At 39.8% G+C, this 14,998-nt stretch overlaps 1 protein-coding gene across 5 annotated transcripts in view; it reads right to left on the bottom strand.

Annotated features, from left to right (window-relative positions):
* Positions 1 to 14,998, bottom strand: part of sash1a (SAM and SH3 domain containing 1a) — a 292,885-nt gene that overhangs the window by 161,842 nt on the left and 116,045 nt on the right. Inside the window, exon 1 of one of the 5 annotated variants that reach the window (XM_072679128.1) lies at positions 1,620 to 1,697. The exons of the other annotated variants lie outside the window; for them this stretch is intronic. Within the exon in view, the coding sequence (XP_072535229.1) occupies positions 1,620 to 1,637 (18 nt within the window). The 5' untranslated portion in view covers positions 1,638 to 1,697. Of the gene's footprint in view, positions 1 to 1,619; positions 1,698 to 14,998 lie in introns of those variants that run through there. 5 annotated transcript variants of the gene reach the window in all.

Raw genomic sequence — 14,998 nt, 5'->3', positions numbered from 1 at the left:
CATATCAGCGCAGTAGGAAAAACTGACTGGTTGCAGTAAACAGTTATACCAAGTGTTGCAAACAAAGTGGCTAGTGTTGGGAGGTATTCATCATAGGGTTGTTGGCTAAGATGGTAAGCAGCGTTATGGATTGGCAGATAATGAATAAACAATGGTTATTTTATTATTTCATAAGTTGATGGCTCTACATTTTCAGGATTCTTCGAAAAATGTCCCTGATGTTCTTTTTGTATAATGGCACAGCCACCTTAATGGTCATACTGTCCCTAGTTATCCCTGGGTGATAGACATTTGGTAATATAAAGATCACATCAAGTGCAAAGGGACAGAAGTGCCATCCATAGAGTGAGCTGTGAAGGTGATCAAACCGATGACTACAGCAGTATGAAATAAAACAGGGGATCACAATGTGACAATGTAGTGGGAGCTCGAGCAACAGTAGTAAATGTAGTGAAACCAGAGCAGTAAGAAACCAGAGCAGAACACTGTGGTAACTGTGCTGCAAAATGTGCAGCATGGTATTTAAGCTCAATTCATGAAGTCATAAATCTTGTTGGTGTTTGGCATGATGCTGCCTGTTTAATGTTGTGGTATTTATCAATTTATTAATTTATTTATTTCACCTCAGGAACAGCTAAGCAAAATTGACATGTTAATAAGCTCATGCCTACTAATGACCAATGCAATGCCTGTAAGACCGTATTAAAATGGACTAAGTGTCAGAATCTGAGCTACATACCTAACATAATTTTTTTTCAGCAAACAATATCAACATGGTATCAGATAAAAAAAAAAACAACAGGCAGTTTTAGCACTTGACACAAGTATATGACATATTTTAATAAAAGAAAAGTTAGGTCATTGTATAGTACTCATAAAAATACACAAAAGACAGTATTATGCACTCTGGAATCTACCTATGAGATCATGAATGTTTGCTTATAAAACAGATCACTAAATCCACATAGGCTTTTTACTTAGACATTTACAGTCAGATTTCTTTGCGCTGTGGTGTGTGCTTACGGCACTTGCAAATGAGGGGAAAGATTTCCTTGAAACAGTAAAACATTTGGTAAAACATCCAATAAAACTGCCAATTATCTTCATTTTTGAATGAACAAACATGCTACTGCTACATTATTTCCTCTTAACGTTCCGATGGTGCGTTTTATGAATATGCCTTTTTTATTGCTCAGCGCACCGAGCTGAATCAGAGCCCCCGACCTTACCAAACACACAAAGCACAGCTGTGATTTTTGACTAGCTCATGTGTGTGTTGATGCTGAACTTTCCTGTAGCAGAATGGGATGTTACCCACATTGGCTTTATCTGCACTTCTGGGTTTATCTGCTACTACTCAATGGATTCAGTTCTGCATTCGGAGTGGCAAATTCTGAGTCATGCATCAAAGCACCAAAAAATCTACATTTTAAGCTACATCGATTTTGGGTTCATTATCAGTAAATCGCTCAATTAAATTGTTGTGATATTTTCAAACTATGTCATAGTATCATAGATTTACTACAAAACTACAACTTTATACTGTTGTGTGGCACTAATACAGTGTTGTGTGCACTAGTATAGACACTGAACACAGAACAGACTGCGGTTCTTCTTACCTTTAGATGTGCATACATTGTAGGTCCATCCCAGAGAGCGAGAGAGAGAGAGAAGGAGAGAGAGAGAGAGAGAGAGAGAGAGAGAGAGAGAGAGAGAGAGAGAGAGAGAGAGAGAGATTATCAGAACAAACTCAAAGCTTTAACAATCTGTACAGTCACATTTCTATGCTTGTACTATAAGATACATCCAGCTACTCTGATTTGTTCTCATACAGTAACGTTTTAGACAATGCTGTAAATGACACTACATGGCAACTAAGACCCCGTTTACACCTGGTCACTTCATGTAACTAGTATCTGGACTGTATCCTGATCAGATTTAGCCACATGCATAGTCAAATAGTCAAAGGTGTCTCCGGTTAGTCAGACTGAAATGTTGATTGCTGTGTGGGACTGATTATGCAAATTTGCTAGTTTTGCGGATGTTATTTCTGGTGTTTTGGTTGTACAGGCAGGAGTTTTTGCTTGGTGGATGTGTGTTGGAGAGCTGAATGTGTTTACACTGCTATAGCATGTGGCTAAAAGGCATCTCAGACCACCTCCTGAAGTTTGAATGACGGGATTTGTTTCTGGTTTAAATGAGTATTGGTTGTGTTTACACCTGCATTTTTATGTGACTTGACCTTATCCAGACATAATCCTAAAACTCAAGACAAATGAAGTAACTGGTTGTTCCAATGCACTCACCAGAATTCCAGACTCAATGCTTTAACCCACAATATATCATCACTGTCACACAAAAAGCTGTACTTTGCAGTTTTTCACTTTTTGACATAATGTGAATCTGGCAGGTGTTCTTTACATTGTGTCAAAGTCCTAAGATGAAATGGCCAACAGAAATGCTATGAAATGACCTCAATTGAAAGTTTGAAGGGTTTTTTCTTGCCATTTTGGATATACAATGTTTTTTATGTGACAGCACCGTTATACCCATTTAGGCGCTTGGCAGACGTTGCCCACAGCAATGGACTTAAGTTACATAATATATGATATGACAGCATGTGTTCTGGACATTCCTCCACAGTTAAATATGGCTATTATAAAAGTGGAAATTTAAGCCCATTCTTGGCCTGACCCACAAAAGTCCCCAGGACAGGAAGTGTATTTAATGTGCTAGTCTCCAGAGAAGGTGGATGACATTTTTGGTCTCTACATTTATGAGCAGTAATTAGTGAGCTTTGACCTTTTCACTTATGGGTCTTTGCCAGTCCTGTGCTCAGATTCACATACACATACACACGCACACAGTAGGATGAGCAGCTGAGCGTCTCTAAATGCAGTTCGCCATAGTCAGCAGTTCCTCGTCTGGATAGGCTGGATATTCCCAGCGGTCTGTCTGGATGGTGGATACCGTTCACCCTTACACTACAGTTTAAAGGGATGTTCCATCAACGGATTAAAACCTCTTTCCCAGTGCTCTCATTCCACTTCTGTGTGATAGATTTTCCCTTTATGGGATTTTAAAGAGGCACGCGACAGCCCCTGGGCCCAGGGGTGCACAGATATAGTTTTACTCTCAAACGTCTTTAAATCCTAACATTAGTAAAGGCAACTGGAAGCTGGGGTTCATTCTTCCACCCTAACCTACAACTACATAATCAAGTTATTTTCCACATCTCATTCAGACACGCACACACACAAAACACTACCATCAAGTCTCTCGCATTAGTGTTTCCAAAGTCACCTCTAATGATCAAAGCTCAAAGGGCCATTTGCAGGAACACACAGGGTTGGCATCCCATAATGAGCAGCTATGAACACAGCAGTGATCACACAACGGCCATCAACATAAAAAGCAGTGTGCACGTAATTGCAGCAGTCTGTGCGTGTGTCCGTGCTGTATTTCTCTCCAGCTCTTTATAATGCAACATTGTGCGCATGCTTTGCTATGCGCTTTGCTATGCGCTTTGCTTTGAATTTAGGTCAATTTCATAAGCAAATCTGCTTAAAAATGCATCCCAAGTGAATCATCTGGAAGTTTGCAAAAGTCTGCATTGTATTCCTTATGGCTTAAATGAATGGCAGACTTAAACGACCTCAGGGCCTTGTGGACTGTCTTGGCATAATTCATGCCAGAGAGGAGTGAGCAGGCGACAACTGAGAACTTTTTTTTACCTCATGGACAAACCAGTTCAATTCTGACCCGTGACATCTCTACACCAGAGATGTTTTACAGTTTGTAGGTTTAGTGCTGTTTAAAGAAAGCTGTCACTAAAGTAAGATGTACAATAATACACATAAACAGCAACAACAATAGCTTTACATTTAGGAATACATCAATAGATTTTTACACATGTAGGTGATCACAAAACGTGCCCTCTGGACCACTGAATCATTTGCTCCCCTTCCAGTGGACTAATATCACCAAGAGATTGAGGAGTGTTAGGATTAGGATCTCAGTTTTAGGCTTTTTCCACCATTCCTTGTAAGTGTCAGGGAGCTCATGAGTGGCGCAACTGTCTAAGCGTTGGCCGTAACAACAGATTTAAGGTGTTAAAGGGGGTACCCTCACAGTTGCCTTGTACCGTGCCCGAGAAAAATATGGTTGACTCCATGTCATCATCCTCTCAGCACTCACAGCCTGTCATGGGGGAGTTTAAGTCTAGTAAAATGAAATTAGCTATAGAAAAAATGGGATGATAATTGTAAAATTTAAAACGTCAATTTCATGCTTTGATTTTTCATTGGTCAAGTTGTAATCTAAGACAACATTATTGTTATCAATTGAAGTGAAGTCAACCACTTTCACAGAAATGACCAGTTCTCCCCTGTTGTTGAAGATTCAATCTCCTAAACTACACAAAACGTCTTGCGTGTGTGACCCACATAACAGCCAAGATACCACCTTTATTATGGGAAGGCTTTGGCTGGGACAAATCATTACTAGGGCAGCACAACCTGATCATAAAGGACACCCATTTGCGGTACAGTCAATGGTAAATATTTTGTGCAACCTTTTTTCCATTCTCTTCACTCTCCCAATCTCTCGCTCTGTCTCACTGTTTGGCGACTGCATGGCTGAAGAGCTCTTCCTCTCTCTATAAATAACCGCTGTGCTCCACTGTAAGTTCCAGTCTTCGCCTCTTGCCCCGGTGTGGGCGTGTGTGTGTCTGGCTCTTTTCCCACTTTGCTCCCAGCGGGTGGGTCCACAGAGGAGCTTCCTGCAGAGCTGTGAGGGGTCATCTCCCAAAAATCAGGCTTTTGTCTGAGTGTCTGTGTGTGTGCATGTGTGTGTAGCGAGAGCGAAGGAACAGATCAGAAGAGTCAGATCAATAGACAAGTAGACTTTCGTTGTATTTTCAAGTGTTCAGGGCCGAAGCACAGTCTGTCAAAATCATACACAGGTTTGCTTTTGTTTATACACTGTCAGGATGTGGGGGCAGGCACAGAGTTGATCCCACGTTTAATATTTACTATCTTTGCAATCCCGGATGTCAGGACAATTTGGGTCTGACATTGTATTTCCATTTTTTGTTTTTTTGCATATTTCCTAAAATTTTAATCTGGCTGTCTTTTACATTGTGTTCGTGTTTTTTGATGAGCAGACCAACAGAATATTTGTTTTATATACTAATTTTACATTAATTTTTTTCCATTGACTTTCTTTTTTTTTAATCCTGTAAAGTTGCCATTTTGGAGATATGAGGGTTTAGTGTGACCACAGCTATTTTATTCTTTATATGAGTTTTTATACATTTTAACACATTGCATAAAACGTGATTTCCATGTTATTAGTCATGCCACCTAAAAACTATCATAGTATAATGTAATCTACTATTCACTATTGAGGGTTTCAATCTGGCTTTTAGTTATGTATTGCCTTGCTTGGTCTTACGGCATGCCCACAGGGGGAAACCAAGTGATCGCGGGTTATGTAAGCCTGGCTTGTTTTAATAGCGCTGGATGTGTTAAAACATCACATTATCAAAGTGTTCACTTTAACACCTCAATTATGAATGCGGTGGGTGGAGTGGGTGACACAGGACAGAAAAGGCTTTATGTCTCTCACCTAGGGCTGTCAATGTACTGCAATTATCTGGGATGCATTACTGGCCTACTGTCACTCTTAGCCCACAGTTGAGTCATCACTGTCTAATTAATACAGTAATTTACATTCTATATTAAACCGTTATTCTGTTTCTTATCTGTTTTAATATCAAGAATATCAAAACATGGCAAAGTACAAAACTCTGTTTAATTTAAACTTGTACCGGTTGGCATAAAGTGATTTAACCACTTGAAAAAAAAACAAAAAAGCTGCAGTATGAACTTGCTGAACTCCAACTAGATTACATGGTGAAAGACACCAACTGAGATGCATGCATAAAACACCCTGAGAATGAGCAGTCCCCAGTGTGGTAGTTTTCTTAAACTCTTGTGCTGTGTTATGTGTTCAGGAGTCTGTGGTCTCTTGTGAATGACTCTGGAGACGAAAAGCTTTAATTGGAACAACATGCCTGCTGCTCTCACAGCGAGAGGATTCGCTATTGAGTAACAGGATCATATTAGGGAAACCGACACTGGAACAACTATACATACACGTGCTACAGAGACTAGCCCAAAACCAACTCTTCAACTCCTTCCCTCGAAAGACACTGGATTCCAATACCACTTCCAATAGTAAGATTTGCTTTTCAAGGCTAAAATGCATATTTATTGCAATTTGTAAATTCAGCAGGGGTGGGAAGGAGATCAGTTCTTGTGGGAGACGTTCTGGCCAGTCTGGCCAGTGGCTTTGGCAGGCTGGAAGTCCACATTTGCTGACACATACAGACACAGGGTAGTTTCAGTGGCTGGAGTCAATCTCTCCAGAGCTTTACACTTTAGTCCCACTGCGGAAAAGGGTCAGTGCCTCAACCCTTCATACGGTACCGGATCACTTGGCATAGGATTTTCTGATACTTGCTGTGCACTCATAGTCTGAGTTAAATTTTAAAATAGTGCTCCTATATCAATACTCTGGTAAAAAAAACAGTAGCTGATTGAGGTGGTCCTTAGAGATGAACAATATGGCACTGCTGATAATAGAAAATGGCAGCTTGGGCTTGGCTTGGCTAACAGAGTCTTGGCAGATGTTCTCCTGGCTCTAGAGATCACTCTGTGGGAGCAATCATTATTGAAGTTAACCAGAGTGGACCTTAGTGACCTGTTGTTGACATTCCATTGCAAGAAACCCACAAGAACCCTGCTGGGTTCTAATATAAATGAAACATCAGCCTGTGCTTAAACCAACGGGACCTATGACCACAGTTATGTCTTTTTTCTTGCTTTAACACATTGTGCATTGAAAATGCATGACTTTGCATGTGAATATGGGGATTTTGTATTGTGATATCACCCCAATATCACCCCAATCACATAACTAAATTAAAAAAGTCAAAAAGTGTTTTAAACTAAGGGTGGCAAACTAAGGTTCTGGGGGTTCTGTTGTTGTAATTACTAATACTAACTACTTTTGAGTATGAACTATGATTACATTGTATAGTGTATAGATAAAAGTGTCAAAGTTAAGTATACTCTATTATCCAAGATACATACTCAGAACCAGTCAGTTTTTGAATGTGGTTACGATGAACGCTAATATCCCACAATGCAATGTGAAATGGAAATGGCGGAGATACTGTAATAAAAAAACAACTGGCAGATAACGATGATTGTTTTGTGTACCAAGCTTATATTGTAAGGTACAGTAAGTGTGTATAATGCAATTGGGACACACTGACTGAAATTGTAGGTTTTGATTGTAAACAACAAGGGCACACAGTGTCATTGATGCAATGCACCAAAAGCACCCTAAGCACTAAACGCACCCACTTGTGGGGGGCCTGCTAGGTCAATAAGGTGCTTTGCATCCAAAAATGATTAAGAATCAGCCTAAGCACTGCTTTGCCCAGTGAGATCTCAGAAAGCATGCACAATGCTGGAATGCTGTCCTATATATAACTAAAAATATTTGTATATTTTAGTTATATATAATCATATTGTGCCAACCGTGGGGGTGCTAAGCCTTTATTACAAGTGTAAGCAAACTGACAAACTGAGCTTTCTGTTGACGAGAGGTGTAGAATTGATCTGACAAGTGTGTGGACTTAGCCTTTAAAATAGCAGGTAAATCAGAACCAAGCATGGTCCTTGGTTTGGGGTGTTCTGGTGTTGAAGTGAGGCAGTTTGCCTTGCAGTGAGCACATTTTTTTCAGCATTATCAAAGTCTGCTCTACAGATTTGTTTAAATTAGATGCTTGCAGAGAAAGCAGTGCATAAGGATCAACAGGGGTATTTAAACTTGGTATTTAAACATAACTTTGATTGGTCAGGAAAGAGCTAAAAAAATACATCTACATACTGCAGTGCAGATAAAGCACACATACAAGCATGTGTATGCCACACACACAAACACACACACACACACACACACAGTTAATAATGTTAACAGTGTCTATTTAACCTCAAACAGACAAAGAGAACTCCTATCAGCACAATGGCATTCTTTCATCTCTTGTGACCTCTGACCTCTTCCTCCAAGGCAAGTCTTGACTGTGTCTGCTAATAGCCATCAAAATCCTAAGAACACACAGGCAGAACAAAACAAAGTGCGACACACTACAGTTTGTATTTGTTCAGAGTCATCTATTAGCGTGTGCATTCGTCAGTTTGTTTTTCCAGTATTCATTAATGAATTGACAAACCAGCATCTTTCTCCTCCATTCCCTCCCAAGCTTTTTAGTAGATGGCATCTCACATACCATCAATGATTTATAAAATGCTAATGAGCTGATAATTAATTACTATCTCTTTGAACTCTGCAGTCTGCAGTAGACTAAAATCAAATGACTAATTATTCATTGATGCTACCTCATCCCAGCCAAAAACTTCCTATGACACCAACATGCTATTTAATTTATTAATTAACAAATAATGAGAAGCAGGATGTGTACAAGTATCACACTCAGGGATTTGACTGCTTTCAGACCCCAGGCAGGCTTTTAATGAAGCTCCTTAATGAAAATAAAGCAACTTATGAAAGTTGAGAGTTTAAAAGACTTGAGAAGGCTGCTAATTACATACAATTATATGCATACAGCATTAAATAAATTATATGCCAAAGTACTGCACTTGTGCGGGGCATATCAGCATGTCAAATGAACTGTAGAGCATAGAAAGTAAGCTGTAGAACTATAACTACCTAAGGAAAAATAAATAAATAAATAAATAAAATGGCTTTTTCCTCGGCATGTGAGCTAGTCCACACCTATGCTACTTTAATGGATTGGGTATTGACTGTTTTAAGCCTGTATCTTTGTCCGATATTCCTTGATTCAGTTTTGTGCTTACTTATTTTGCTTTTGAAGGAAGACAAAACAGTGTTTGAGGTTCACCGTTTGTCACGTCCAACTCACATTATTTAACTGCCAGGATAAATAGGATTGTAGGGCACTGAACTTTCTCTTTAATGCTAAGCTGCTTTTGGGAAACTCGGTTCAGGAAGGTCAGTCACATTATTAAAAACACCATAAAATGGTCCTTCTAAAAAAGAAGAAATAAAGAGAAGCCATAAAGAAAGAAAACCATAAATCACGAATGAAAATAATATACATACTAAACTACAATAATTAACCTAAATGGTGTGGCTTATAATCAAGCTAAATGCTTGTAGGGTCAGAGATTTATACTCTCAACTATATGTGCTTCAGTGAGGCACTTTTCTGAATGATGTTCAACATTATGTGGTAAATCTGTCAGTGGAGAACGTACCCATTTCTGAACATCAAAATCGGTTTTATTGGCCAAGTCAGACAGACTTCCAAAGAATTTGACTTGGCAGCTGCTGATGTGGTAACAAGACATAGCTTGTAGCTTCCACTTCCAGAAACTCGGGGTATTAGCAATGCCTCCCAGTGTAATAGAAAGAAAGTCCATAATGACAGTGTCATCAGCCTGTAACAGCCCTGCTTCTGGGAGAAGCACTCAGATGCTTTTATGTGCACACACAGTCACACCTACAGCCTTCACATTTCTAGGGTCCCTGTCCATTGAAATCAGTCATTATATATCCCCCACCACTTACCTTATATAAACAACACTGCCTTCTTACTTCTTACTAGGCACCACAAGAACATTATCGTTGTTTCGTTTAATTATGTTAATGAAACGAAGAGCACAAGCTGTTCCAGTGCTGCAGCACACTCCACCACTTAAACTGCTTATTAACTACAGTTTAACGACCACTTGTACTACAACGATTCTCTTCCTCGTCTGTCAATCATAGATTCAGCATGGTGGTCATTTCCAACCTCCAGGAATCTCCAAAATCTAAACATAGGACACTCTTTTCATCTGAAATTGCCAGGTTGATATTCAAATGCCTCAACTGTGCTTTGACCAGTGTAGGATGGGGCCCCTCTTCTGAGTGTCGGTTCCTGCCCAGCTTTCTTCCTCCCGTTTTAAGGGGAGTTTTTCTTTGCATCGATTTGCCTTCTCTTTTCTGGACTCATGTAAAGCTGCTCTGTGACAACCTCAAGTTGTAGAAGTGCTAAACCAATACATTTGACATGTATTAAAAATGCACTCCTAGTAGGCTTTGGCTACAGTGTAAGAAATACGCCATGTTTGCTTATAGCTTTGACAACCTGTAGAGCATGCTGGAGAGATCAATGCACACAGTCTAATATATGTTTAACACATATGATGACACAGGAGATCTGGGCTCTGGATTAAACAGTAAAACAGTACTGGATCCCAACATTTGTGCTGCACTCAAGATGACAAAGAGAAGCACAACACCCCTCACACACACACACAGGGGGTGTAATTGATTAAATGATCATCATACCCACATACCTCTGAGCATGGTCCCCCGATAAGAAGAGGTAAGAGAGAATGCAAGGAGAATGATTAAACAAGAGAGAGAGGAACAAACAGACACGGACCGTACTTTTGAGGTCTTCCTCAGTATGTGTGTGTGTGTGTGTGTCTGTGTAGGAAATAATTTATGAAGTGTGGTGTAGTAATCTTGTTTTACAGCAGACATAACATAAGACATCTTCCCCTTGGGAACTGTAGCTAACTACATAAACACCAACTCCGCTAAGGTCATGCTAGCTGGTGATCAAGAAGTTCAAGCAATTTTTGGAGAAAGTCTGAATGCATATACATTGTTGTGAGCATGCCTGTGAGTGTGGGAGGCTGCTAAAGCCTGCCCAGGGTCATTCAGCACAGAGATTAATAGCTGTTTAGCAGTCAACGTGCTGACAAGGGAATTCTGCCATGCGCACACCCACACATAAATTTGACAGGTCTTCACACACACACAGAGCAGCAACCATCTACAACTTTCACAACCATCAGTCAAATTGTCACAGGCAGTGAGCTATAACGCTACCTTTACAGGCCCCAGGCTCAGCTATTGTGCAGCTGTTGAGTTGAATTGATTTAGGTAAATAATGGAAGGAGTATAAAAATGAATACTTTAGGTAAATAAAGGTAAATAATGACTAGTGTTAAATCCTTCTGCACTGAGTAGCAATTCAGGAAAAAAAACAGCACATTTTGTTCTGCATTAAGCAATCAATTTGACACAGGGTGATGACACTCAAATCTCTAACATCATGACAATCCCAGTCCACACAAAGAACACACACGCTCTTTAAATACGGACAAGCTGTTCCCATAGCAACACCAGTCAAAAAGCCCCTAATGTTTTCAGTATTGACTAGCACAGGGGAGAGAAGCCCATAGTCAGACAATGCAACAATGGGTCACGTAGCCACTATTAGGCATGATTAGAACAGGACAGGGGATGTAAGGTGTTTGCAAACTAGACCAATGAATGAGACAAGCTATATTCACTGGTCAGAATTCTGCTTTTCTGGTTAAACAGCATGAACAGCTTGACCAAATTGGTCAACTAGTATGACCAGCTTCAAAAACAGCTTGGTGATAATTCATTTACCTAAGTTGTTTCTGTTAATGCTTTTTTTTTAAAACACCAGGGAAATTTGTGGGCCTATTAAGACAATGAACTGGTTCTGTGTAGAATTACATTATTTTAGGCCTCTCAATCACCTGCTGTGTGGGTCAACTTTCAGCCATTTTTAATGGACCGCTGGAATGCTGATATGAACAAGTCACTACAAGTATAAGCTAGCTTTAAGACTAGCTTGGACTCATTATCCTAGCTAGGTATGTCTGTGGGAGAGAATCTAAAGAAAAGATTTTTACAGAAGGCAGCCAGAAAAAAATAAATAAAAGAAATAAGATTAATTAGATGAATTAGATTTCATTCAATGTATTGGTTGGATTAAATAGTCCTAATGTTCCAAATAATTAAATAGGACTAACAGGACTGACGCTGCACTGATTTTCACAACTTAATGTGAGCAAGAACTTAGACGACTTACTTTGAGTCAAATGCAAAATGACTGATCACAGTCGGCTGGTTTTGCCATTGTAGAGAATCTCAAAGAGATGCTGTCTTGCTCTGAAAGGCTCAGTTACAATGTTCAAGAAATGCATCCTGATAGTTATGCTATGGTCAGTTTAACACAGTATATGTGTAGGCTGAGTGTTTGAGGTTTTGACAGCAGTTATAGATTAATGTAATTTATAAACATTTATGGTGGTCATCTATCATATACCTGTCTAAACTGATACAGTGAAATGAACCACAAATATCCAACCCACAGTTGTAGTTGTTACTGTCATAATAAAACCTCTCTAAAATAGTTCATTTATCACAAAACAGACCTAGATTGTAGTCCAGCGAGAACCAAAAAAATAAAAGGTTCTATTTTGATATACTGGGTCACAAGTATAAAAGCTGATCCTACAGATACACCTTCCTGTAGAGTGCAGCTTCATTCATAATCTACCACATCTGCTCCAGATAAATAATTAAAGGAGTTCAGAAGACCTTGATTAGATTAGGTATTAGGTCTATTAGTGTCATTTGAGAATAATGGGGGGGTAGGGGGTTCTCGCTTATAGAGCCTTTCATAGCACTTTTAACTTTAAATGGGTGAGACAGTAATCCTCATAATCCTGAATTTCAACACATTTGAAAAAAAAAAAAAAAATCAAGATGGTCAATATGGTTAAACTGGAAAACAGGCTTAGCTCTTAACCAGCATAGGGTATATTTTTCTTTGGGTTTGACTGTTTAGCAGCTCTACAAGCATAACCAATTTGACTAGGCAAGTCAACCATTATGCCCAGCTTGGTCAAGTCGGTCATGCTGATAAACCAGTACATCCATCAAACTCAAAAGAAAACATAGCTGGTCTCGAGCTGGATTTTTCGAAAGGGTACAGATATGCCGGTGCATACGTCGGAATGTGTTCAACAGCCTTTGTCCTTCTCCGATGTCATACTGAAATATGACACTATGGCACCAGATTATGCCAATCAAACTTCACCTATTATTCACCAGACACCCTTCCAGGGGGGTAAAGGTCAGAGTCTAACATGGGTCCGCATTCCATTGCATCTTGTTGGCATAAACTAGAATGATACCTTGCATGTGAGCATAAGCGTACGACAGAATGACCTCAAGGGCATAGTTCACATTTGAGCATGATAGCATCCAGAAACAGTCACTGGTACTGATTTCCCCCACATCACCTCATGTCAAAGGAGAGTTATGATCAGCTGAAATGGTGGTATGTTAGCGATGAGAGCAAGACATTACCGCACTGGTATAAGAGCAAAACCATACAAATGTATGACACAGAATACTGTATCCAATTGCCAAGACAGCAGTGCCTACTGAATGCATAATGAACAGCAAGAACTGATTTACCCTTTTTCTGGGTGCAGCAAAGCTGAATCTTTCAGCTTATTAAAGCATGCCAATTTAAGTCGATATGTTTGATGCTTTGATGATGTTTGATGTTTTGGGGTTTTTTTTACATCACAAAACTTAACTGATATTACAGCATGTACTGTCCATCAACCCCCTGTACTGAACAATAAAAAAAAGTGTCACTCACTGTCTGGAGGCATAGATAAGCAAAAAATAAACAGTCATCTTTACTGTAATTCCATTCTCCCACAGCTCACAGCAGCATCAGGTTTGATATAGCGTCAGATAGTGAGATTTTCATTACAGAAATCCTTCACCCTGAAGGACAGAATGAAGCATTGCACACAATAAATATAAAAGAAAGCAGAAGAACAATTTGCCTATGATGGAGTTTGCATAGCTAGATTACAAAGCTACACAGTGGAGCTGTGCTATTACTGGAGAACATGCCATAAGCCTCAAGCAGCTAAAAACAATCCAGCCATTGCTAATATCTAGTTTTACATGGTATAAAAAGTTGGTCATCCAGGTGAAAGCATACCCTCCGCTGGTAAATCAGCTGGTTAAACTGATCGGTCCTGAGCAGCATCGCATATAATGTTTTCATTTAAGGATTGGCTGGTTTATCAGTGTGATTAATTTGACCAAGTTGGTCGTTAAGATACTAGTCATACTGGTTTACTAGTTTGGTAAAGCTGGTCATACTGGTAGACCAGCATGGTCAGGTTGGTCAACTAACTTAGTCACACTTGCTGACTAGCCTAGTCAGGTCAAACTCAAATGATAACCTACCCCAGCTAAGCTCTATATCCAGCTGAATGTTTACTGTATAGTTTGCATAGCTAGTTAAAGGCTAGAGAAGCATGTTTGGGCCTGGAGAGTTGTCAATTTGATCCCTTGGACCAGCAGGGAGCAGGGGTTACCTCGGCATTAATGGCTAAAGTTTCTTTGAGCAAATTATTACTAGTATTACAGTACTATACAATGCACAAGCTACCTGCCCCACTCTCTATTCTCATCAGAATGTACTCATTCAGCAAGTGTCTGCAGCAGAAGCACAGGCACACTGTGAATTAAGGGCTTCTTTTTTATTCCACTCAGCCTTCTGCACAGTTCTCCCTAAAGAACAACCAAACGTGATGCCTGTCCAATACAAAGCATTTAACATGACAGGCTCTGTCTCAGTGTGGGAGTATGTGTTCACGTGGCCGCGTGTGTGCGTGTTTCATTTCACTATAGGGAAGGACCTGCCAACTGCTGTGTTTATCTGTGTGTCAGACAGCAAAAAACAGCCGCATCTAAAGCTCTTCAGTCCCAACCAGACCACTTTCAATTGAATTCCGCTCAATCTTTGAGTCGACATGCAATGAGCGTCTACCCACTGAAACCATTAGCATCTGCTTTCTGTCCATGTGTTACTATCGGTAGCATTAGCATCCTTCACATACACAGCAGTGTCTACACCACTCTCATACAAATTCTCATTTCTATTGCCTCTTTGTCCACGCTGACAGCCTAGATTTACATATTTGCACAAAGAGCGACGTTCTGGCCCTCCAAAGGAAGGTTTGGGGGAGTTGGT

This window comes from Salminus brasiliensis, chromosome 1, assembly GCF_030463535.1.
Source record: "Salminus brasiliensis chromosome 1, fSalBra1.hap2, whole genome shotgun sequence".
Lineage (NCBI taxonomy): Eukaryota > Metazoa > Chordata > Actinopteri > Characiformes > Bryconidae > Salminus > Salminus brasiliensis.
Note: the sequence above shows the minus strand (reverse complement) of the source record. Positions and strands in the feature narration are given on the sequence as shown.